The 24,049-nt window shown below is 38.0% G+C and overlaps 1 protein-coding gene across 2 annotated transcripts in view; it reads right to left on the minus strand.

The window, feature by feature from the left end:
- LOC132185610 (nuclear-pore anchor) overlaps positions 1-23,554 on the minus strand; it is a 64,921-nt gene extending 41,367 nt beyond the window's left edge. For both annotated transcript variants that reach the window (XM_059599369.1, XM_059599368.1), the window contains exons 1-12: positions 22,960-23,554; positions 22,688-22,834; positions 22,478-22,576; positions 20,140-20,268; positions 19,933-20,025; positions 19,774-19,839; positions 14,038-14,127; positions 13,860-13,937; positions 13,229-13,338; positions 11,901-12,039; positions 10,137-10,229; positions 9,411-9,459 (exon numbers count right to left, since the gene is read on the minus strand). In XM_059599369.1, coding sequence (XP_059455352.1) covers positions 9,411-9,459; positions 10,137-10,229; positions 11,901-12,039; positions 13,229-13,338; positions 13,860-13,937; positions 14,038-14,127; positions 19,774-19,839; positions 19,933-20,025; positions 20,140-20,268; positions 22,478-22,576; positions 22,688-22,834; positions 22,960-23,265 — 1,399 coding nt within the window. In that variant the 5' untranslated portion in view covers positions 23,266-23,554. The remainder of the gene's footprint in view (positions 1-9,410; positions 9,460-10,136; positions 10,230-11,900; positions 12,040-13,228; positions 13,339-13,859; positions 13,938-14,037; positions 14,128-19,773; positions 19,840-19,932; positions 20,026-20,139; positions 20,269-22,477; positions 22,577-22,687; positions 22,835-22,959) is intronic.
- Between the last annotated feature and the right edge of the window lie 495 nt (positions 23,555-24,049).

The raw sequence follows: 24,049 nt of genomic DNA on the forward strand, positions 1-24,049 counted from the left end.
AGTAAGGATTCAACAGTTTTGTTTCTTCTGTTTGAATTAGCCACACAGTGGAAAAATTGTGTTCTTATCACCCTCTCTCAACAAAGTGCCCTTGAATTATGTCCCCAACTCAATCTTTCTCAACCTCTCCAAATCAATAGTAATCTCCATAAAAGGTTCTTCTACAATAACATCAAGACCTTGATGTGTGTCCCACAAAAGCTTTTTCTTCTTCTCTACATTGCCAAATATGTCCTACAATTTTATCAAAACAATTTTCAGATCTGTCATTTTACAAGCCAGGACAAATCTGGGAGCACCTTAGACACGGCAAGACATTCACCACTATATAATCTTTTACACAATACCCTCTGATCTTAACCACCAATTCTTGAACTTGAAATATTGTTTGCTCCTAGCAACATATTAGGAAGCCTCCTCTAAGAAACATCTAAAAGTTAGGCTTCCCATTACGAAGAGCAGAGAAACACGTCCATTTTGGACCACAACATAGGGTCCCGGTTATTGAACCAAGTTAAATTACCACCTAAAAGAGCGATATCAAAAAGACCCAAACAAAAAATGGATTTGAAAACTCCAACCTAGCTGGGGAAGAACAGACATCTCTCAATCTCTCATTCGAGAAGCGAATGATATTGAAATCAGCCCCAATACACTGAAGTAAATGGCACCAACTAATCAACCCAATAATTTATCCCTTAGTAGTTTTCTATCACAATCAACATTAGACCCATAAACAACTGCAAAAGCAAACTCAATTTTTTTCATGACGAGAAACTCCTCCAAGACAGGGCCACTTTGTGTATTTGTACGCACCGCTATTAGGTAAACTTTGGACCCGTGTAAAGCTCCCCCTTCACATAGATTGGATAATACTCTGGCTTTGCCAGAGGACTGACCCTAATGTATTGTTTGCACTCAAGGGAATTTGAACCTTAGACCTCATGGACTACCACAAAGGACTAAAGCTCTTACCACTTGAGCCAACCCCTTGGGGTTTAGCCGACTCAAAATTGTCAAGGATATTTCTAAATGAGCAAGCAACAACAAATAAGCCCATATATTCCTCAACAATTTCTACCACCCTCTTATCCCACATTGACAAGATCCCTTTAAAAGCCCCACTTGAACCCAAGTAACACCAATTCACATGTTGACAGTCCCACAAATGCACACAACAGCCCTTGTCAAAAGCTCCAGTTTAGTTTACTGTCAACAAACAATGTCAACCTTCCACTCTCTAAGTAAATTCCTAATCCTCATCAATTTATGCCTCTCATTCAACTCTCTCACATTCCAACACAATATCTTAGGCTTCATCAACAAGAAGTTGACCCCCCCCCCCCCCAAGCTAGGATGACCTCCCTTAAGGTCATAATTTAAAAAAAAAAAAAAAAAAAAAAAAAAAGTAATCACCAATTTATTGAAAAGCGCAAAAACACAACCCAAGTACACAAAAAGTTTACAAAAGTGACACCTGGCTAGAAGCAAAAAAGATCTAAATTAACATGAAAGTTTGTAACAGAAGAGTCAAAAACAATAACCCAATCAAAAAGTCTTAAACAATCAAGCCTTCAATTAAGGCCCAAAAAGTCTCTCCAACCAATTAAGGCCCATCAACAATTTCTCAAATCCCTCACAGAGCAGCCCCACAAAGTGATGAAAACCTTTGACTTTCTGCAACACCCAATCTAAATATTCTAATGCACAAGAAGTTGGACCATCAAGTACCCTCAGTGGATTACCACCCATGCCAAACAAATGACAACTACCTTGAGGCTTTCGAGTAGGAACCGCCTTGAACCCAAAGCGGAAGGGCGACTAGAAAAGATCATAAACCTTTTGAAGCTCACGGGTGAACCCTCTCCAACCCTTCCTATCTCTTCCTTTCAATAAGACAATGAATCCACACCCATACTCCGCAAAAGGCAAGAAACGGTTGTGACAATTAGAACATAATTGGGCAAAGAAGGCTTTGTTTCGAACCCCCGAGGATTTCTGTAGCGACCTTGATTTTAGGTTAGAGTAATTCTCAGGCCTAGCCTTGATAGATGACTTTGGAATTGTGTAGCCTCATTAGTAGGATTGAACTTATTTTAGTTGGGATCAAAACAACCTTAAGGTGTAATATATATATATTTTTGATTTAAAGGTTTTTATCTCGAATGATAAGGTTGGCTTAACGGTTTAGTCTGGACTAATCTCATAAATCTATCATGAGCTGAAATCCTCATATATCAACAAAATTATGTTTTAAAGTGATTTTTATTTGTAAGGAAATTTTTACAAAAACCCTACTTCCAAAAGCCCTAGCCGCCTATGCATCATCTTAAAGGCTCCAAGTTTAAATTTTAAAAATATTACTTTTAAGGAAACTTGGTAAACTGCATTGATTTCTCTAATCCTCTAGTCTTGAACCTAGCCTCCATTACATCCTCATCCCAATAAACAAAATTGGGTAGCATTAATGTAATTTACGTATCTATAATGGGATATTTTTATGATTTTATACTTTAGTAATTATGTTATTGCTTTTTTTTTTTTTTGATAAGTAATAATAATATACATCAAAAGCGCAGAGAGACGCAACCCACATACACGGGAAGTATAAAAAGAGAGCACCTAAGAAGGAGAAAAATGAAATAGGAAATCAGAGAAACTAATTCCTATAAGAGCTAGCCAAGCGGCCGTCCTGGAGTACAAAATAAAGAAGAAAAAATGAGTCAATTCTTCTATAGTCCTAGTGAAGTTCTCAAAGCATCTAACATTCCTTTCATTCCAAATACACCACATAAGACACAGAGGGATCATTTTCCACACTACCGCGCTACGAGAACAACCTCCCGACCACCAGCAATCAAACAAATCCCTCACCCTGCAAGGCATGACCCAATGCAACCCAAACCGATCAAAAATAGTATGCCAAAGAACACTTGCGATCTCACAGTTGAGAAGAAGATGATCGACTGGCTCTCCATTCTTCTTGCACATACAACACCATTCCACTACCACTAGGTTCCTCTTACGCAGGGTGTCATGAGTCAAAATTTTGCCTAAGGCCGCGTTCCACACGAAAAAAGCCACTCGCAAAGGCACCTTAGTACGCCAAATGCTCTTCCAAGGAAACACCTCATGGTCAAAATTGGACAAGGCCTTGAAAAGCAACTTAACCTCGAACTTGCCTTTCTTAGACGATGACCAGCGAATACGATCCACAGAACCTATGGATATCTTGCAAGAGTACAACCGATCAAAGAAAGGAGAAATCAAATCCATCTCCCAATCCTGTAAGGGCCGCACAAAAATGACATTCCACTTGACAAATCCATTCCTCCAAATAAAGTTATCCTTCACCCAAGCTTCTTTATGTCTAGCGATGCTGAACAAGGACGAGAAAGCATGCTTCAAAGAGGTTTCCCCACACCAAATATCATGCCCGAAACGAACTTTCGAACCCACCCCCACCTCAAATCGTATACCTTTGGCAAAAAAGTTCCAACCTTGTCGAATATGCTTCCATAAGCCCACACCATGGGAACCCGAAACCTCCTTCGTGCACCACCCACCATCCTGGTCTTCATACTTAGCTTTGATAACCTTATACCAAAGAGCCTCACTCTCATTCGCATATCTCCAAAGCCATTTACCCAAGAGAGCTTGATTAAACTGATACAACTTTCGAATGTCAAGCCCACCGTAACGTAGGGGACGACAGACTTGATTCCAATTTACAAGATGCAGCTTAGGCTCGTCTCCCATCCCTCTCCATAAGAAATCTCTTTGGACTTTCTCAAGCCTTTTAGCTACACTCATAGGAATTGGAAACAGAGACAAAAAGTAAGTCGGAAGATTAGTCAGCGTACTCTTAATGAGAGTTAAACGACCTCCTTTAGAGAGATACATTCTCTTCCAACCTGCCATCTGACGCTCCATATTTTCGATCACATCATTCCACATAACCGTATCCTTATACGCCGCCCCAAGAGGAAGACCCAAATACTTCATAGGCAAATCAGCAACACTACACCCAAGGATATTAGCTAAAACCCCAATGCTCTCCACCTCACCAATAGCCACAATTTTAGACTTTCCAAGATTCACTCTCAAACCCGAAACAGTTTCAAAACATAAAAGAATGAGACGCACATACCGGATTTGCTCGATAGATGCTTCACAAAAAATCAGAGTGTCATCAGCAAATAAAGAGTGAGAAACCACCAACTCCGATAATACCCTATTTCCCACCGAGAAGCCAGTCAAAAGGCCTTGGTTAACCGTCGCATTCACCATCTTACGCAATGCCTCCATAACAAGCACAAAAAGTAACGAAGAAAGAGGGTCCCCATGACGAATTCCCCTCGAGCTGTTAAAGAAGCCTTCCGGAGAACCATTCACAAGATTGGAAAACCTTACCGACGTAATACACCACTCTATCCAAGCCCTCCACCTCTCGCCAAAACCACACCTATGCAGCAAATACAAAACAAAGTCCCAATTCACATGGTCGTAAGCTTTTTCCAAGTCTAATTTGCAAAGAACGCCTGGCACCCCTGACTTCATGCGACTATCCACACATTCATTTTCAATGAGAACAGAATCTAGGATTTGACGACCCCTGATAAAAGCATTTTGAGAGTAGGATATGACCTTACCCAACAAAGTTCTCATCCTATTGGCAAGAACCTTAGATACAATTTTGTACACTCCTCCCACCAAGCTAATGGGCCAAAAGTCCTTCATCTCCACCGCATCCGCCTTTTTCGGGATCAAGGAAATAAAAATTGCATTCAAGCTCTTCACCAACTGACGTTTACGATGGAACTCGGCAAAAACCGCCATAACATCATGTTTAACAACACCCCAACAGGCTTGCAAAAAGCCATGGAGAAGCCATCCAGACCCGAAGCCTTATCACCATCTATGCCTTTAACCACCTCTCATACCTCCTTTTCCTCAAAATCTCTTTCTAACCACCTATTATCTTTCTCATCAATGGACAAAAGAGGCTGGTTATCCATTCTAGGTCGCCAAGAGCTTTGTTCCAAGTATAAGTTTGATAATATTGCACAATGTGATCTTTTACCTCAGCTAGATCATCGGATAATACGCCATTGATATGAAGCACTTCCAGACGATTATACCTGCGATGAGAGTTAGCCATCTTATGAAAGAAACGAGTATTTCGGTCCCCCTCCTTGAGCCACAAAGCTCTCGATTTTTGGCGCCAATGAATTTCTTCACACAACAAGGTGTTCTCCAGATCTTTCACCATATCCGCCTTTCGAACCTTCTCCTCCTGAGCTAAGCCTCTCACCTCTGCCAACTCATCCAACTCCTGAATACCTCCCAATAACTCCTTTTTCTTCCTCCCAATGTCCCCAAACACCTCCTCATTCCACTTTTTCAAATCCAATTTAAGCGATTTCAATTTCTTAGCTAACACAAAACTAGGTAAACCCTCATACGAATAAGACCCCCACCAAGAACTAACCTTGTCAACAAAACCCTCAGCTTTAAGCCACATATTTTCAAATTTAAAGCACTTATTACCTCCGCAAGGAGCCCCACAGTCCAATAATAAAGGGAAGTGATCGGAAATCAAGCGTTGAAGTCTTCTTTGTGACACTGCAGGGTAGTGATCTTCCCAATCCGAGGAAAGCAAGAATCAGTCAATTCTAGACCAGCTCTCATTTTCTTGATTATTAGACCAAGTAAATTGACCCCCCATCATGGGCATGTCCACCAAGTTGTTCTATGAGATGAAATCCGAGAAATCCATCATGCCAGTGGAATAATAAGAAACACTGGAACGCTCACTAGGAAACCGAACAATATTAAAATCCCCTCCAAGACACCAAGGAACCTCCCACACGTTCATCAAACCAGCCAGCTCTTCCCAAAAGGCCCTTCTCTCCACATCCTCATTCGGACCATACACCTCCCCAAATGCCCACACCCAGTTATCCTCCACATTTTGAAAAGAGCATGCCAAGGAGAAATGCCCCACACACTCCTCCTTACACTCCACCACCCTCCTATCCCACATCAATAACAACCCCTCCGACAAACTATTAGACCCTTTAAACTTCCACCCCACATGTTGACCTCCCCAAAGACTATGAACCACCTCTCGGGAGATAACCTCCATCTTAGTCTCAATCAAACACACTATATCTACTTTTCACTTTCAAGAGACCCCTAATACACAACCTTTTTTTGAGGGCATTCAACCCTCTCACATTCCATGTTACGATGTTAAGCTTCATGATCCACCAATGCACCCCTCTCACAATCCTTGAGCTCCTTAAATCCTGTTGGAGCAGGAACATAGGCAGAAATGCCTCCCAAATCAGAATCACCCTGCATTCTAGAAGCTTCAATAGAGTTGAACAAAAACTCCAACTCCCCCTTCTTCCCCTCATCAATTACACCAATTTTAATTATCTTATTGCTTTAAGAACCATTAAGAGAGAAAATCGGTTTTGAATTAAATCACCTTCTAGCAATTTACATATTACAAGAGAAATTGCCTCTACTTATTTTGGTATTATTATTATTATTATTTAAAATAAATATATCCACCCCACTAGCCTCCAAACCCTAGAAGGGTAGTTGGGAGAATAAGGCAAAACCCTAGCCTCCTTAAGATTGAAAACACACGTACATACCCTACCTCTCTCTCTCTTTGCTCTTCCTAGCACCCAAATAAATAGGAACAAGACAAAACCCTAGCCACTTTTCACATTAACCGTACACCACCACCCAAGCATCACTTCTCTTTCTCTCTACCTTTCTCCAACACAACATACTACACAAAGCTCTCAAAGCTTTGAGTCATCTTCTCCAACTTTCATTTCCACTTGAGGTAAATTATTTTATTCCCCCTTGTTGATTTCTTTTATGTTTTCAATTAAATATGCAAGTATAATTGTTGTTCATACTTGAGCTATGTATTGTAGATCAAAAACCTAGACCATGCCTAATACTGAGAATACTATATGGGATATGTCTCTACGTTAGTACAACAAATTGCAACTCGTGCTTTCTTTTGCATACCTTTAAGAAATCAATATTTCATATAAATATATAAATATATTTTTATTGGTTTTGACTTGTCAACCACCATGTTCATGACCTTTCTCATGTCACCTTTTAAAGAACCCATGTTTATATATATATTTGCCTTGGAATTTATCAACCAACGTTCACTTGTCTTTTAAGAAGCCAAGAATAGTTACTTAGGAACCAAAGTGTTTTTCAAAGAATTATGTGTGTAATCCACACTTATAATCCTCCTATTCGGGAAAAAGTCTAGGAATCTATTGTTACCTTTAGAATCATTTGAGGGAAAGAAGTGGAAGCCTAGGGGTTCTAGGGTTAGCTTTTTATTAATTTAAGGCTAACATAATTAAGTTGTATTAATTCAAGTGTGTGACCGTGCCGGTCAATCTCTCTAGCATCTTTATCGAGGTAAGTGAATTTACTATCCCTTCCAGAAAAATTATCACGCCAAACTATTTATGAAATTCTGTCTCAAATTGCAAATGATCATTTTGTTTATATTATGGAATTATGCTGCATGCATGACAAGTTTGAGAAAAAGAAAACATTTTGAAAATAGTGATGTTGATAAAGAGAATTTTGAGAAAATAATAATAAACCCTCCAACATGATGCCCTACGATGTATCAAGAGAAGTACAAGAAATGAGAAAAAAGTAATAAAATGAGGGCACATGTATGAAGGAGAGTATTTTTGGCCCCAAGAAAAACAAGAAAAAAGCTCGGTACCAATGCTAAGAATGGAGGCGCAACCACTGAAAGAGAGCTCTGACAAAAGGTGGTTCCATCAGTGTTTTTTTTTTTTTTTTTTTTTTGCCATGCTAAGTGCACCAAGAGTTAATCGGCTAGCCAAGAGGGTGGGGCTGTGGCTACAGTATCTCATCCCAGATCGCAAGGGCCACGCAACCCTAGTATACGGGGGTAACAGTATACATGGGCCCTAATATGAGATAAAGACTATCGACATTTTTATTGATGATAATATATTTTATGTGCTTTCTGTTTTCTTAAAAATATACTGGGAACATATGTAGTTATGAGTTCCAATTTTCAAAACGAAACAAGGAGTAAAACTGCTCATGGTTGTGTATTTTAGTTATTGGGCCCTCTTTGGGCTCATCAATTTTATTTCTTGTTTCAGGTAAAGAGCATGCTGGAATAGAAGGCCGGAATGGGGGCAGAATTAATTTTTCCAATAATTTGTATTAAACACTCTGATAGACCTTATACATCTTTGCAAAGCTTGTGTTGCAAAAGAAAAAGTGACAAATCCAGCCTAAACGGGTTGGGGATGTTACAATTTCACAATTCCTCCAACTCCTCCGCCTAAGATAAAGCTTCCACGGTAACCAACACCGACAATCTAGTGACTTTACCTAGAAAAAATGATCCAAGAACACCCCTACTTCTTTCACTTATTTCTAAAAACGAGATCCCACCCTCTACCTAAACCTCAAACAACATTCAAATACCCATGACAAAATAAGAGCAACAGAAGCTTGTTAGATGCTGATGTCGTAAAAACAAAGGGACGCGCCGACGAGAGTAAGAACTTGTCCCCAAATTCTTTCTTGCCGCAGATATACGTGTGGTAAACCCTAGAGGGATCTTTTCTTCTTTGATAGTAAAGGAGATTAGCATGCATTAGAGAATATTGAGATAATATGATATAAAAGACGATTAGTCTCAACCAATAGACCGGGAAAAGAGAATAAGATAATGAAAGATATTTAGTAGCACCCCATATAACAATTATTCAAAACTAACCAACTTTTGTCATTGGATCAATTTTTGGGCCAGACTTATCAGCATGTATATATATAGACACCGACACACACACACACAAATATGTATTTATGTATTATGATACCAACACCAATCAGTTTTATAGGGAAATCTTGCATGATAAAGTAGGTCCCATTATCAAGAAGACCCTTGCAACTGATGTCCTATTAGCAGGGAATGGCTGCATATTACAAAACAAATTAGCAATGTATTACAACCTAAAACTGACAATAAGCACATGGAAACAAGAAAATCACATTTTCACGACTTTCATTCAAGGTTTTTTCAAATAACCTTTAGCATGAAGAAGGAATTCCACTCAAGCACACAAGGCATAACATTTAGAAAACAGCATCTCCATTCAATAGCTGTAAACATGCCATCATACTAGATACAAAATTCCATTATTACCACTTGAACGGTTGATGCAAAGTTCCCCACCCCTCCCCACCAAAGAACAAAAAATAAAAGAGTTTGATGCATTTAGCAATTCACTAGCAATAAAAATTACCTTATTTGGGAAAGGGAAAAAAAAGTCAAAAATGAAATCAATGTTAGCAAATACCTCTTTCATCCAAAATGGCTTCCGCTTTCTCCTCCAATTCATATAAGACCTGCACAAGCACATTTGAGCTAAACTAAGCATTCTTCCTCGCTTCTAAATAAGAAAATGACATCCACCCACATATAGAAAAAAATTTGTGTTCAACAATAAATTGACAAACCAAATGAGAACTGTTTACAATAAGGTAGTGAAAGAAATTTGAAAAGCTGGTAGAATAAGAATAATATATTGGATAGAAGGAAAGCATTTGTCAAGCAAAATTTTTTGAAGAGCTTAGCACAAAGAGACTATACTCATAGGATATACTATCTCCAAAAAAAAAAAACCAAAAAGACAGCGAGCCCAATATTAAAAATTTCCAGCTGGAAGAATAAGAAGAAACTTAAAGCCTAAAGCAAAAGCAATAAAGTGACAGGTCCATTCTGGTCCACTTACAAAACAGGACCAGAAATAGACCTGCTCTTTAATCGCACTTGAAAAATATCACCAACTGTTCAAAAGTAAAGAGTTTTTTTTTTTTTTTTGATAAGTGTACAAAAGTAAGAGTTATGCTAATGGAAAACTCTAACATAGAACACTATATTAGTTCAGAATAAGTACCAGAAAACTCTTATTACAAATCATTAAGCATGATCCAAAATATTAACATTCAAAATGCAGCGAAATCAATATACACCAGCCTTGCTCAAAGATTATGCATAAATTAATGCACCAAGAAGAGCATACCCGTTGCAAAATGGCCTCAGATTGCTTCCTTCCCAACTGTTCGTGTCTCAGGGCATCAACAGCCTCTTGATATTTCGAATACATTTTAGCCAGCTAAAAAACAAGAAAAAGGCAAGCAACAAATATAAAATTCACAAATTAATTAAGTTACGAGAAAATTAAAGGTGGGTTTCTTTTGACATAAAATGTTTTCAGAATAACTTTTTACATTTTACAGCGTTTATATATATATATATATATATATATATATATATATATATATAATGTATATTCACTCATTAAAGGTGTCACTGTTTAGACATAAAACATTTTAGAAAAAAAATTTACATTTTACAGCGTTTAGAGCAATCAAAAATTGCAACTCAACAAAAAAACCTTTCTCGGTCAAAGGAAAACTAGCACAAAAGTGAATCCATTTTCCATCTAACTTAAAATAAAATTAAAAATTAAATAAAAAATAAAATAAACAAACAAATTGGACATCTTTTTATATTTCAGCACAAAGCATAAACCATTTATCATGAACTCAATTAACGTTACTAATTGGGTAAAAAAAAAGGGCAAAACCAGAAATTGCTCATCTCTGATCCAGATTGTGTGCGCGTGCCGATGCTCGTGCGTCTGTTTGTTAATAATTGTACAGAATTCAAATGAATTGAACAATATTGGGTATGTTTGTAAAGATTTTTTGGTGTTTTAAATTGAATTTGTTTTTAAAGTGGTAAAAGGTTGAGAAGTGTTTTCCCACATTTGCAAAAATGTTGTTTGTGGTGTCCACTTTAAAAAGCAATGTTGTTTGTTGCGTCCACAAAAAAATATTTGGTGTATTATTTTCAAAGAAGTAAACAATGAACATGCTTATTTTCAGAAAACACATACTCATTCTTGAGGTTGGAGGCTGAGTTCTTCCTTTAAAAAAATTAAAAAAAAAAATAATAAATTATTTTAGAAAAATATAGGAGGGGGGTGGCCGCATAACCACCCTTGACCTATTAGGGTAGCCACATGGCCACCCTTATTTGGTAAAGGTGGCTCTGCAGCCAGCTCTCTCTATTTTTTTTATTATTATTATTATTCTTTTAAGTAATAAATCAATCTCCACACCTGAAAAAAATAAACACTTGTAGGAGTGTTTTATCTAGCTGTGAGATGGCGGTGAAATATGAGTTTTGTTGACTATGGTTTGTGATGGTTTGGGATTTTATTGAGTGACATTGCATTCAGGCTTTGGGGATGCATTGTTTTAGTGTTTGCTGATGGGGTGCTTTGGCCATGTGGAGGGTGTTTTGGCCAGCAGTTCATAGCGGTTTTACAAAGCTGTTGTGTTTTTGGTGTTGAGGGGTTGAGAGACAGCAGTCTTGAATGGATTTAAGCCACTGGGATGGGTACACAATGGTGGGCATTGTGGGTGTGTGGTCGTGGTGTGCAGTGGTCAGGTGGTTTTATGATAGTTTGGGTGGTGTTTTGGTTCAGCCGATGGCCGAAGGACATTGTGATGGGATGTGGTAGTGACGTATGTTTAGGTTTGAAGAGATCAAAGTTTATGGCCAAAAAATGAACCGGTACCAAATTTTGAATTGTTCAAAATATAGTTATGTGACAATGATTTTCATTACGAGCTAGGTAGGAAAAAAGGTTTGATAATAATTTTCAGCAATTTAGCCAAACATAACACAGTTTGTAGATTTTACAAAAAAGATTTTGACAAAATGTTTTACGTCGAAACAAACAAACCCTAAAATAAGCATAGTTGAAATAACTCACACTCCAACCATCCCGCAGAAGCGAAGCAGCCAAGGCTGTTCCTGAAACACCTGCAGGAATCTTGGGGACAATCATGCGATTAGCCTCAACCATGCGATTATCCTCAACCATGTCATTTTCTTCAAATGAATTATTCCATCTGCAACAACACAATCAGTTCAATTACATAAATTGTATAAAGATAACCTCAAACAACAAACAACAGCAGCTTAAGTTTTAGTCAAGGAGACGTTGTAAAACAAACTTCAGCTTCCAACCATAAATTATATTCCTCAATTTCACAAATATACTGCAACGTCTCTTAGTACTACATTACCTAGAAAAGATTTAAGGAAGTTTGTAAACAGCCCATAATATGAATGAAATAACAAACTGGAGATATCACTAGAGTTAAATTACATGAGCACTTCAAATATGTGTAATATCTGTATTATACACAACACATGAATATTAATACAGTATATCACTCCAGCAAAATGACTGTCAAACACATAAAGCTCGTGTCGAAAAAAAGGGGGATACTTTCTCTTAGTTCTCTAGTATTCCAAAGACATATCTGCTTCATTCTGCATGATATTAGAAATAGCATAAAGAGAGAAGACTAAAAACATAACAAATTACCCATGTGTATATATATATCCAAAAGTTTTAGAAATCCCCATACATAATTATAACCTAAAATAAGAGTTAGCCAAACCCTTCAAGAGATCCCAACATAATGGTAGGACTTGGATGTGTAATTTCAGAGGAAGGACTTGGATATAAGTCCTTACTTCAAATTGTTTGATTTATCCTTACTTCAAATTGTTTGATTTAGCTTAGGCCGAAGACCACACCTCATGAAATGGAGGTCGTTAGTTCAAATCTTTATTTCCCTCTCAGGCTCAAAAATTACTTATCAAAGAAAAAACAAATCAAAGCTTAAACATCTAAATGGACTCAACTCTCTTTCGGCCAAGAGCAAAATGGTCCAGACCAAATTCATAGACTCCTAAATCCTAATGAAGCATATTACAACATATTTGTTACTTCTTGTGTACCTAGAGCACATTACGCTTTTATTGATATCTCAATTACTTATAAAAAATAAACAATATACTAAGAGTAATCTAGAAGTTAATAACAGAAAAATTAAGCTAGTAAGGATCTTGACCCAAAGAGATGATGTTATACATCTACATAAACCAATATCCAATAAAGTCAAAAGCATATTAACATATGCCACATCATTGGACTAAACAGCATGAACGTGTAAGACATCCCATCTTTCAAGAAAAATGATGAGTAACTAGCAAAACAGCCACTAAATAAACAATAATGTAACATACAGTTCGGTACTGAAATTGCTAAGTGGAAGAAGATTCAGTTCATTTGATTTTCTACTGTTTTCGATATCAGCTTCACACTTCTCAAGTTGTGCTTTCAGATCTTTGGCCTCCTATAAGAAACAAAAGCAAAATGTAAAGTATGGGGAAAAACAGTGGAATCCACTTGGGCGCAAAAGAAATTGGGACTAAAATCAACAAATAAATAACATGACAGAAAGCAGTAGGCTGGACAAAGTAAAAGCATGCTAAAACAAATAAACACAGCTCCCAGATAACCATCACGAGAATATCAAAAGAAATTGAATCACAATTACTTTAAAGTTGAAATAATAATTCGTTAAAACTAATTAATATTCCAAATCTACAAGGAAAATTATTTCAGCCTCACATTGTAATCGTGCCAAGAAGAAGATGAACTATATTATTTAATACTATTATTATAAAACCATCCAAAATAAATGCTTCAATAGCCATCTATCTTTTCTAAACACAAGTATGATAACTAACTCTTATGAAATCGTTATACAGTCGGTCATGAAAATTATTAGAAAAATAAAAGGGGCCGCATCAAAACAAGTGATACCTGACCAGTTAAAATTAATGTCCTACACATATAAGTCAGGGAGCATACCTTTTCAAATTGGTTTCTTGCAGATACTTCCTTTTCAAGTCTCTCTTTGTAATCACTTTCAACTTGACTCAAATGCGTCTGCTTAGAATAGCAACCAAAACACAAAATCAGGACAAAAGGGCAAATACTCCAGACAACCAAATATTATGAAACACCAGACTGACAGAGATCATTTCACCTCTAGGGCTTTGATGACACCCTCAAGCTCTCCCGCCTTTCTGGACCATTCCTCGCAACTTTCCTTATGTAGTTCAACCAGCTTATTTACCTACAAAGTTGCAAACATTTAAGTGAAAAATAAGAGATGAATAGAAATTAAATAAAGTCTAAATGGCTATTCTCATGCTTTGGGAGGCACATAAACAATCACGGAACCCAGAGACCTGCTAGAAAGAGTACATTTTCTCGAAGGCTAGACTAGTAAGTCATTCACGAAACCTGGTGACCTGATGTGGCGGTCCAATAAATAAGATCCTTTCAAAATAAGAAAGATCTACAATCCAAAAGTGCACAAGCAGACTTTGCTCACAACTTTTGCTCTGCTCACTTTACCTCAAAAGCTAATTTCGGGAGAATAAAATAACACATAAATTCCAAATTGATCATCCAATGAAAGATAAGCAATATAACAATAGAAACTATATTATAAACACTTCAATCACAATATGATGTAGGTCACAACAAAGAGTCCAACCACATCATTTGTGTTGCAAAAACTTGGAATGATTCACATTGAAAACATCTGCCACATAATACCACAGTGATCTATATGCAAAGCTTTATTAGCAATTTCCAATATTATAATACCACAACTGAGTATGTGGCGCCAACCGGGCGTCTCTCCTTCTCCGTTGGGTTTTCATACTTCGTCGTTGGTTGAGGTCATGGCGTCTTCACCTGCTCGGGATGCAATCAGGAAGCCTCCTGTAAGCCTTCTTCGGCATGGGTTCCTTCTTCCCGCGCCTCCGCCTAGTGGTGCTACGCATGTGGTTACGCCGAGAGTGGGTGGATCTCCTTTCTCTTCGGTCCAGTCTGTAGGTGTGAAGTTGTCGAGATTAGACCCCACGCCTAGGTTTGAGGTTTCCACGGTCCAGTTTGTGGTGAGAAGTTGATGAGTTTTGGTCCCCCGCCTAGGCTTATGCCGGATTTGCCATCGAGTTTGCCGTCTTCTTCCTTTGAGGTGGGAGAATCTTCAAGGGGAGATGATTTTGAAGCGACTGTTGGTTCTCTCGGGGCAGTGTTTGATGCTAGCTTGTGTCTTCAAGTTGTGGGGATCTCCTATGAGGGACAAAGTCTTGGGGGCCTTTTGGATTTCTTGGCTCAAGTGGATGAGGAACAGCGTCTTGAGGTCCCAGTTTCCACTCCTAAACTTAAAGGGAGAAGGGAGCTGAAGAACTTAGAGTGCTCAATCAACTTTGATGCTAGAAGTCTTGGATCTAGTTGGGGCAAAAGCAAGAGGGCTCTTGCTGTGATGTAATGTTGCCTAGGCTTGTGGGCTGGCTTCTACTGGGGTGTTCAGGGTTTCTGTTGTTGTTGGGTCTTTGAGGGTGTTTCTTCTTGTTTTTCTTTGTCTTTCCTGTTTTTTGTGTCCTTTTTGTATACTTCATGTATGCTTAGGGGCGCCTTCGCCTTTTATAAAATTTCTCTGATTAACTATCAAAAAAATAATAATATGTCTCCGGTGAGGGAGCTCAAAAATCCCTAAGGTTAAGGGGATGAGGGAGCTCAAAAATCTGGATTGCTCCATCTCTCCGGTGAAGGGCCAGCATTGGCGGGGATTTTTGGGGTCGAAAAATGTTTTTTCATTTCCCCCTGAGGTGCATTAGGTTTCCCCCTGAGGTGCACTAGGGCTTTTCTTGGGTGTTTGGTTGGGTCCCTTGTATTCTTTCTTGGGCTCTTAGAGGTTTTTCTGGGTTTGGTTTGTTAGGGTGTTTGGTTGGGTTCCTTTGTATACATTATTGTGTACTTAGAGGCACTTTGCGCTTTTTTTAATATATATTACATTACTTATCAAAAAAAAATAATAATAATATGTCGAATATTAATTAAACGTTTTGATTTACAACTTCATATTAGCTTAAGTTTTTGCAATTAGGATCCTCTCAATTTCATTTGAACCGGATATTATCCAGTTCAAATGAAATTGAGAGGATCCAATTCCAAGTTTTTGAGATAACTGAAGACTTAGCATACCAAAGCAATGGTCAAGAGTTCAAACACAAACTCCATAATTTACCTCTCATTTCAATTTAATATTTCACGTGTTAGGTCCATTTGTTGAGGGAAAGTTTGAGCCCAACGTGAGAAGAGTGATAAAATATTAATTAAAGGAATAAATTCACAATTTTTTATTAACTCCAATTTTTGGACAACTAGTGATTTAACTTACATAAAATTCAATCAGGTTAAAAAGCATGTACTATACCAGCTTTTCGTGGTTGGATGCATACAAACAAATCGAGCGAGTTAGCTATGCCCAAAAATTAGAGCAATGACAAATGATAAATGATAAATAAAAGTGTCACTACTTGTGTAGACTCTAGGTTCCCCAAACCCTAAGCATATATAGGAATGGTTACAATTCATAATATTAACACAAGCATTGGTTAGCTGGCGACGAAACTAGACCACAAACCTAGTGGGATGCACCTGCACGCGCCGCCACTACGAGAGACGGGGGGGTAGAGGGGAAATAAAATCACTAAAGCTAGTAAAATGAAAGTAATCCAAAACAGTGATCCATTGGTAAAGTGTTTTGAAGAATAAAGCTTTTAATTCCACCGTGTTCTCGTGGTCAAAAAAACTTTGTTCATTTCTTTTCTCTGAATACACCACATCAAACAAGACAGTACCAACTTCCACACTATTGCACAATGAGGACTATCAAATTGCCCACTCGACAGGCGAAGAGGTCTACTCCATGCATGACCCAATGAAACCCAAAAAGACTAAACATAGAATTCCATAAAGCAGACCCAATGTAACCCAAAAAGACTAAACATAGAATTTCATAAAGCAGCAACAATCTCATAATGGAGTAAGAGCTGATCAGTGGATTCTCTGCTCCTAAGAATCCCCCCTACCCCCTCTTGATATTTTTCCAAAGGCCCATCCCATACAACCCATGAACATCACTAGAACACCACCCACCCCAAAAACTGTCATTTAAAATCCACCACCGCCCTCCACAAAGCCTCTCTCTCATGTACGTAGCACCAGAACCACTTCCCAAACAAAGCTTGGTTGAATAGAAGTAAATTTCTTATGGTCTACCTACAGTCTCAGAGGTTTCATCGGGCATTGGAGCTATCCCTCTAACTTCGCTTAGGCCGGTGATCTCCCAGTTTTTGCCGGGACTATCTTCCTCCTCCAGTCTCCATCCTTTTCAGTCCTCGAATGTTTTCCATTCGCCCCTTTGTTAGTGGCTGGTTCCCCTATGGAGAGAATGGAGAAGTGAGGGAGGAAGGCAACTCCGAGGTTGTGCTTAGTGCAATGGGAGCAGCTCCCACACTAGAGTTGTCTTTTGGGGGTGAAAGAAAAGGCTACTGGAGCTGTTTTCTACAACTGAAGAGGGTCGATTTCTTGATGATGAGGGTTCTACTTCTAAACCAAAGGGGACGAGGGAGCTTAAAAATTTGGAATGCTCCATACACTTTGATGCTAGAGGCAGTGGCTCTAGCCAGGGTAGAGGCAGGATTATGTTGAGTGTTTAGTTATTCTCTGTGGTTTAGGGATCTGTTGTGGGTGTCTTGGGGTTTCTCCTTTTGGTTTTTTTTTCGGCTTTTTTTTTTTAGGCGTTCTATTGTATACTTCATGTGTGTTGCACCCCTCCACTTGTTGATATGCATAGCATTACTTATCAAAAAAAAAAATCCTTCTGCAACTTCTCTATGCAATTAAGGAAAAAAATACATGAGTAAGCATATTAGATAAAATACTTTTAATCAAAGTAACCCTCCACCCTTTGACAAATACATCCTCTTCCATCCAACCCAACGGCGCTCTATCTTCTCAGCTACGTCATCCCAAATAGATTTAGCCTTAAAACGAAGCTCTCGACGAAAAACCTATGTACCTCATAGGCAAAGGAGACCTTACAACTCAGAATACTAGCCAAACCTTCAAAATTATTGACATTACCAACAAGACCAACTCTGATTTAGCAAGATTAATCTTCAAACGTGAGACTGCTTTGAAGTATTATAAGAACATACAATGCAAGTTACAAATCTGGGTTTTGCCCAGCAGAATATCAAAGTGTTGTCCACAAACAAAAGGTAGGAAATGTTCGTGGCACTATTCCAAGACCCTACCGAGGAGCTCGATAAAAGACCTCGTTCACCATAGCAGAAATTACTATACTTAACGCCTCCATAACAATCACAAACAACATCTCCCTTTCTCAAGCCACAGAAACTACTAAAAAAACCGGTCAAAATGTCATTCACTAATACAGAAAAGCGTTCCGAAGAAATACAAGATGTTATCCAATTATGTCATTTCTCCCCATAACAGCAAATCCTCAACATATACAACAAAAAATGCCAATTGACATGATCATAAGTCCTTTCAATATCCAACTTACAAAGCAATTTGGCTCCCAGAATCTAATCCTACTATCAAGGCATTTGTTGGCTAGGAGAACAGAGTCCAGAATCTGCCTACCCTTGACGAAAGCATTCTGCAACTTGGAAATGATCTTCTCAACTACCATTTTCAACCTATCAACTAGAACTTTAGCAACAATTTTGAAAACTCCAACTAAGCTAATAGGTTGAAAGTCCTTAATTTCAACAGCCCCTAATTTCTTCGAAATAAGAGCAATGAACATAGCATTAAGGCATTTTTAACACATTCCCATGGCATGAAAATCAATGAAAACATTCATGATATCTTATTTATGCACATCCCAACAAGCTTGGAAGAATGCTATAATAAAACTGTCAAGGCCCAAGCCTTGTAACTTATGAGGGCTTTCACCACCTCAAAGACCTCATCTTCCTCAAAAATTCTCTCCAACCGAATGGCCTCATCCTAACCAATGGAACCAAAAGAAAGGCAATCCGACCTAAGCCACCAATTGAATCTCTCGCTAAACAAGCTATCGTAAAACTGAAGTAATTGGCTACATATGCATTTGCCGAATTTCAACCAAATTTTGAAGCAGAAACATAATCTTTGTGGTTCAATACTGTTTCACGATTCCTTTTTGATACAGCCCATTATTTAATGTACAAGGTGTGGATGCTTCATGATGACCATAATATTTCTTTTAAAGTTCTCGCCCAAAGCTATAAGGTTTGATGCTTCCCCTTATAGCTGTCTTTCACCTAAGAACCCACTAGTGTGATTGCAATAGGTAGTCATTGCCTTTAGCTGTATTTTGAATCCTCTTTGTGATTTCCAGCAAATGCATATGTAAATTTAGTCAATTCCCAAATTATTACACTCTATTTGGTATATTCCTCAACCCTACATCCCATTGATGTCCTAAGTCACCCAAAAAAGATCTGACTTACTTGATGCACATTATACACCCTACCCTATCCCAGCTTAGCTAGGCTAGTTCCCAAATGAAACTATTATAGCAAAAACATAAGAATCAATACGTAGAATATAATACAGCATCAAATTCATAGTGTAAATAATGGGAAATAAACGAACTTATTTATATTAGGTCCATTTCGGTCTTCTAATCAGAAGGATTGTGTCAATTCTAATCAAAAGGGACAGGATCAACTGAGGTTACTCAAAAAATGCAAATGTCTTATCAGTTATTCCTATCAACCACCAGGCATAAGAATATTTAGTCATTACTATTGACAAATTTTTGTAGGGCCCAAAGAAATACGAAAATTACATATAAAAAATCCACCGACTGTTTTAATTTGCAAAAACTTTAACTATAACTCACTGTTGCAAGTTCAGCAGATAATCGCTCTTCATTGGTAGCAGCAGCATCTTTAGATGAGCACAATTCCTGCACAAGTGCCAAAGAAATATCAATGAGGCAGCTGCTACAAGATGAACGACATTCAGAACAACTTAGAAGGCCAAATAGAACATTCCACACCTCCTGCAAGGATGTCAGTTTCATTTCTAATTCCCTCACTCTTTCCTTGTTCCATTGTAATGAGCTAGAGCATTCATTGAATTCCCTCTCAACCTAAAAGGATAAACAGAAAATCAAAAATGGCAAAGTAATAATGTTATTAATAGAAGAAATCTTCCTTGATAATAAAAAATAAAAATAAAATAGGACTTGCCAAGGCATTCTTACATCTGCAAGCTTAGTGGTCATATCGGCCTCAAGATCATTATATTTTCTACGCAACTCAATGAGACTGTCAACTTTGGCAGTCAACTCATCATTGAGCCACACATTATGCCTCTCAATGAGTTCCTTCTCCTGCTCAAATCAAAACACAACGTTGCTCCAAATGAACCACAAAAGAAAGCAAAGATAGAAGACATTTGAAGCAGCAGGTAGTCAGTGAAGTAACAGCAAGTACTCAAAGGCAGAAGCTAGCATGGACAAGCTAAAGGAAAAGTATGCACATGAAAACAAGCATTATTATAACTCTTTCAAAAACACTAAAAAAGAAAAGCAATGTGAACCACCCATATCATTGATGAATCTAAGTTATCTGTCAGCCACCAAAAATATTTTGAGCGAATTATTTGTAGGGTGATAAAAGATACCCTTTTACCAACTTGTAAGATATATTAGCATTACGTCGAAGTATCCCCACCAATTGCCAACAATGTCAGGTACACTAAATGTTAACAATACAAAATTAAAAAATACATACTCTTGGGACCCACTTATCCACATTGCTAGAACCACGAAAAACATGTACAAAATTTACAAATTTATAAAGGCTACCACATTACTGTCATCAATTCTAGATTTGTTCCCTTTTAGGGTCTTTGTATTTTTGTGGTAAGAAATCAACTATTTACCCAACAAGGAAAAAATGCTAGCTAAAACAGGTGCTGCTCCTAAGTACACCATTGCATAACCATGAAAGTGGCAAGAATTCTGCAGAAGATGGAAAATTCCTGGATATGGCAAGAACACGAACCAGTATGCACTAATCAGATGAAACTGGAATTGATTTTTATTATTTTGTTTCAATGACTGGAGATGGAAAGCAAATTCTGCTGAAGAACTCAGTTAAAGTCGACTAGTCTTGAGAATTTAGAGAGGTCATTAGAGGATCTTTTGTCCCCTTTCTTCCATACGTTGTATCTTTAGACTACAGCTTTTGTATCCCCTCTGTTGATTAGTTTTGATGATTTCCTTGTTTGTTTTTCTCTTTCTAGTTAGGATATTCCTTTTGTATACTTTCAATGTACTTAGGGGCGCCTTACGCTTTTAATAAGATTGGATTATTACTTATCAAAAAAAATTCAGTTAAAGTAGACCAAATATGCTTCTCCTTTTTCTTTTGTCATCCCCTTTTTCTTTTGTCATCCCCTTTCCTAAATGTGGTATTTTGTTAAACAACATTAAACAAGCCTCATAATGAGAATTATCTACCAGATGTGACAAATAGTGTGTAAAGAGCATAGGAGTGGCAGAGAAAATTCCATTCTGTTCTGCCAACTTTTTGTTTTAAGCATTTTGTTCTGCCAGCTTTCATTAGTATGTTTAAGAGTTTCTAGCAAAGTTTTTCCACCCATTTGGAGCTTGCAAGCTTTAGGCTAAGTCACTCCCTCAATGAGGGCACCCAGCATGGAAGTTCTTGTCAACCTCTTCCACTAAAGTTCAATCAGAAAAGCTGGTTTTTTCCAGTCAAACTTCTATGTCCTTAAGAAGACTTAAAAACAAATCAAGCTTTTTTTTTTGGATAAGTAATTGGCCTCAAGGGAAGGGGGAAGGAGAGATAAAAACAAATCTAACTACAGACTATAAGTCAAATCCTCTTAGAAGTTTGTCAATTAATCTGTCTCTTAAGAAGATGTAGTGTATACACCTTGCATGCTTTTTGAGAAGAAAACTATAATAGCCCGGGATTTCAGGCTAAGAAACTTTATGGCACAAGAGAGTGTGGGAAAAGGGGGGAGAGGGGAGGGTGGGGGGGGGGGGAGAGAGAGAGAGAGAGAGAAGGAGAACATAACAGAAAATGTTACTAGCAGCAACCAAATTCCCTAATCATGGTTGTGTTAATAAAGTCCTAACTCTTCTTCAGATACTAATTAAAGTCAGATTCGTGACAATTCTGTCATAGGCTAGTTGTTAAAAAAAAAAAAAGAATTAAACTATGGTTGTTATTGACTCCCAAAAAACAGAATGGCAGTGCACCCCATGACAAATTCTGCCCCCAATTCCAATTGTGAATTTTACATTCCTATCACAATTATTAAAATCTAAGGTGGTCCAAAATTTGGGAAAAAAAAAAAGAATAAAGGAAGAAGAAGAAACTTCCACAAGAGATTGGGACATCCAAAAAAAAAAAAAAAAAAGAGACAAAATAAATAAACCAGGAAAAGAATAAGGAACCCTTCAGGAAGAAAAGAAAATTCAACGGAACCACTCTCAAAAGAATATGAGCTATACGTGACTATAGCATAGCAACCCAGAACTCCCATAACAACCAAAGCATTGTCGATACCTGTGAAAAACGAGAACTTGAAGCCTGAGTACGAGCCAACTCCGCCTCGATTTCACTCACACGAGCCTCCCTCTGCGCAGCATTGTCGGACAAGTTGACCTAAACAATCATCAAACAAGAGTGGAAAACACATAAAATTAATCACCAAGTTTTGTTTACTTTTAAAATCCAACCAACATAATTGCAAAGGCAATAATGTATAAAACTCACAATCTTATCAAGATAGCTCTTGATAGTGGCATTCTTCTCACTGATTTCCAAATCCTTCTGCTCCACCAACTCTATCAACTGCCGCTTAGACTTATGCAATTCCGAAACCTCCATCGTCAACCTCTCTATCTCCCCGTCCTTCCCAATCTACAAAATTCCATAAACCCTAAGACAATTCCATCTAAACCCACACACAGTGATATATCCACATATACATCCAAAAAAAAAAAAAAAAACAGAACACTGAAATATGAGAGGAAACGTGTTCTTACCGATTGCAGATGGAGTTGGTGTTTTTCGGTCTGGACTTGGGCAAGGTCAGAGAGGCGGTGGTCGAGGGAGGATTGAAGCTGAGCGTTTTGGGACTCGAGCTTGGAGAACTCGGCGGAGAGGGAGAGGTACTTCTGCTCGAGGAGCGAGCAGGTCTGCTCGGCGGTGATGGAAGCGGCGTCGGCCTCAGCCCTCACGGTGTCGACCTCCTTGTACAGCTCGCAGATGAACGCGTCGGCCTTCTCCGCCACCGCAACGGCGTCATTCGCGTACCGCGAGAGCTCCTCCTCCGTCAGGAAGAGAGGCATTTTTGGCAATTCGATACCCTAATATCGACGATCGGCGTGAGCGATGGAGATATATTAGAGAGTATTAAGCGAGAAAGTGAGAAAATTGAAGAGGGAAAGGTGAATAATTTGGGGAAGAGACGATTCGGAAGAGATGCCGTATATATGCTTTTAAATTAGCAGTGGTGTTCTTTCTTTGTTGGACTTGGGCCCGCGCCACTGCCTGGGCCTGGAGCTTTGTTAGCCATACAAGAGACTTGCAGTTTACTTCTTCAGACAGCTTCCGCCTTCCATGGCGTTATGGGGATTGCTATCTGAACCGGAAATGATTAATAAAGGAAAATAAATAAATGTTCCAATGAGTCCATGCCTATTGGCTATTGGTCACCGTTGCAAACCTTCCCTAAAAATGCCGGCGCAAGATCTTCTACAATAATATAAATGATTGATGTAATCTTTTTAAAACAAAAATATATTGAATCTTTATAGGATAAGGCTATATTGAATATGTCTAACCTATATTGAATATGTCTAACCTCAAGGACCACGCGGAAATTATTATCAAGTTTTTCAAGATCAAAAGTAACTTGAAAAAAGAGTTGTTGATTTGGTTTTAGAATAAAGTGCATAAAATAAATGTAAAAGAGAATTGAAATATAATAGAAAGATAATAGGGTATTGAATTCACCACTATATGCATATCAATTGTTAATCATATTTAATGAGAGAAATTCATTCTATGCATGATAAAAATAAGGGAAAAATATAAAAAGGCCCCCCAAACTACCAGTCATTTATGATTTAG

Source organism: Corylus avellana, chromosome ca6, assembly GCF_901000735.1.
Source record: "Corylus avellana chromosome ca6, CavTom2PMs-1.0".
Taxonomy (NCBI): Eukaryota; Viridiplantae; Streptophyta; class Magnoliopsida; order Fagales; family Betulaceae; genus Corylus; species Corylus avellana.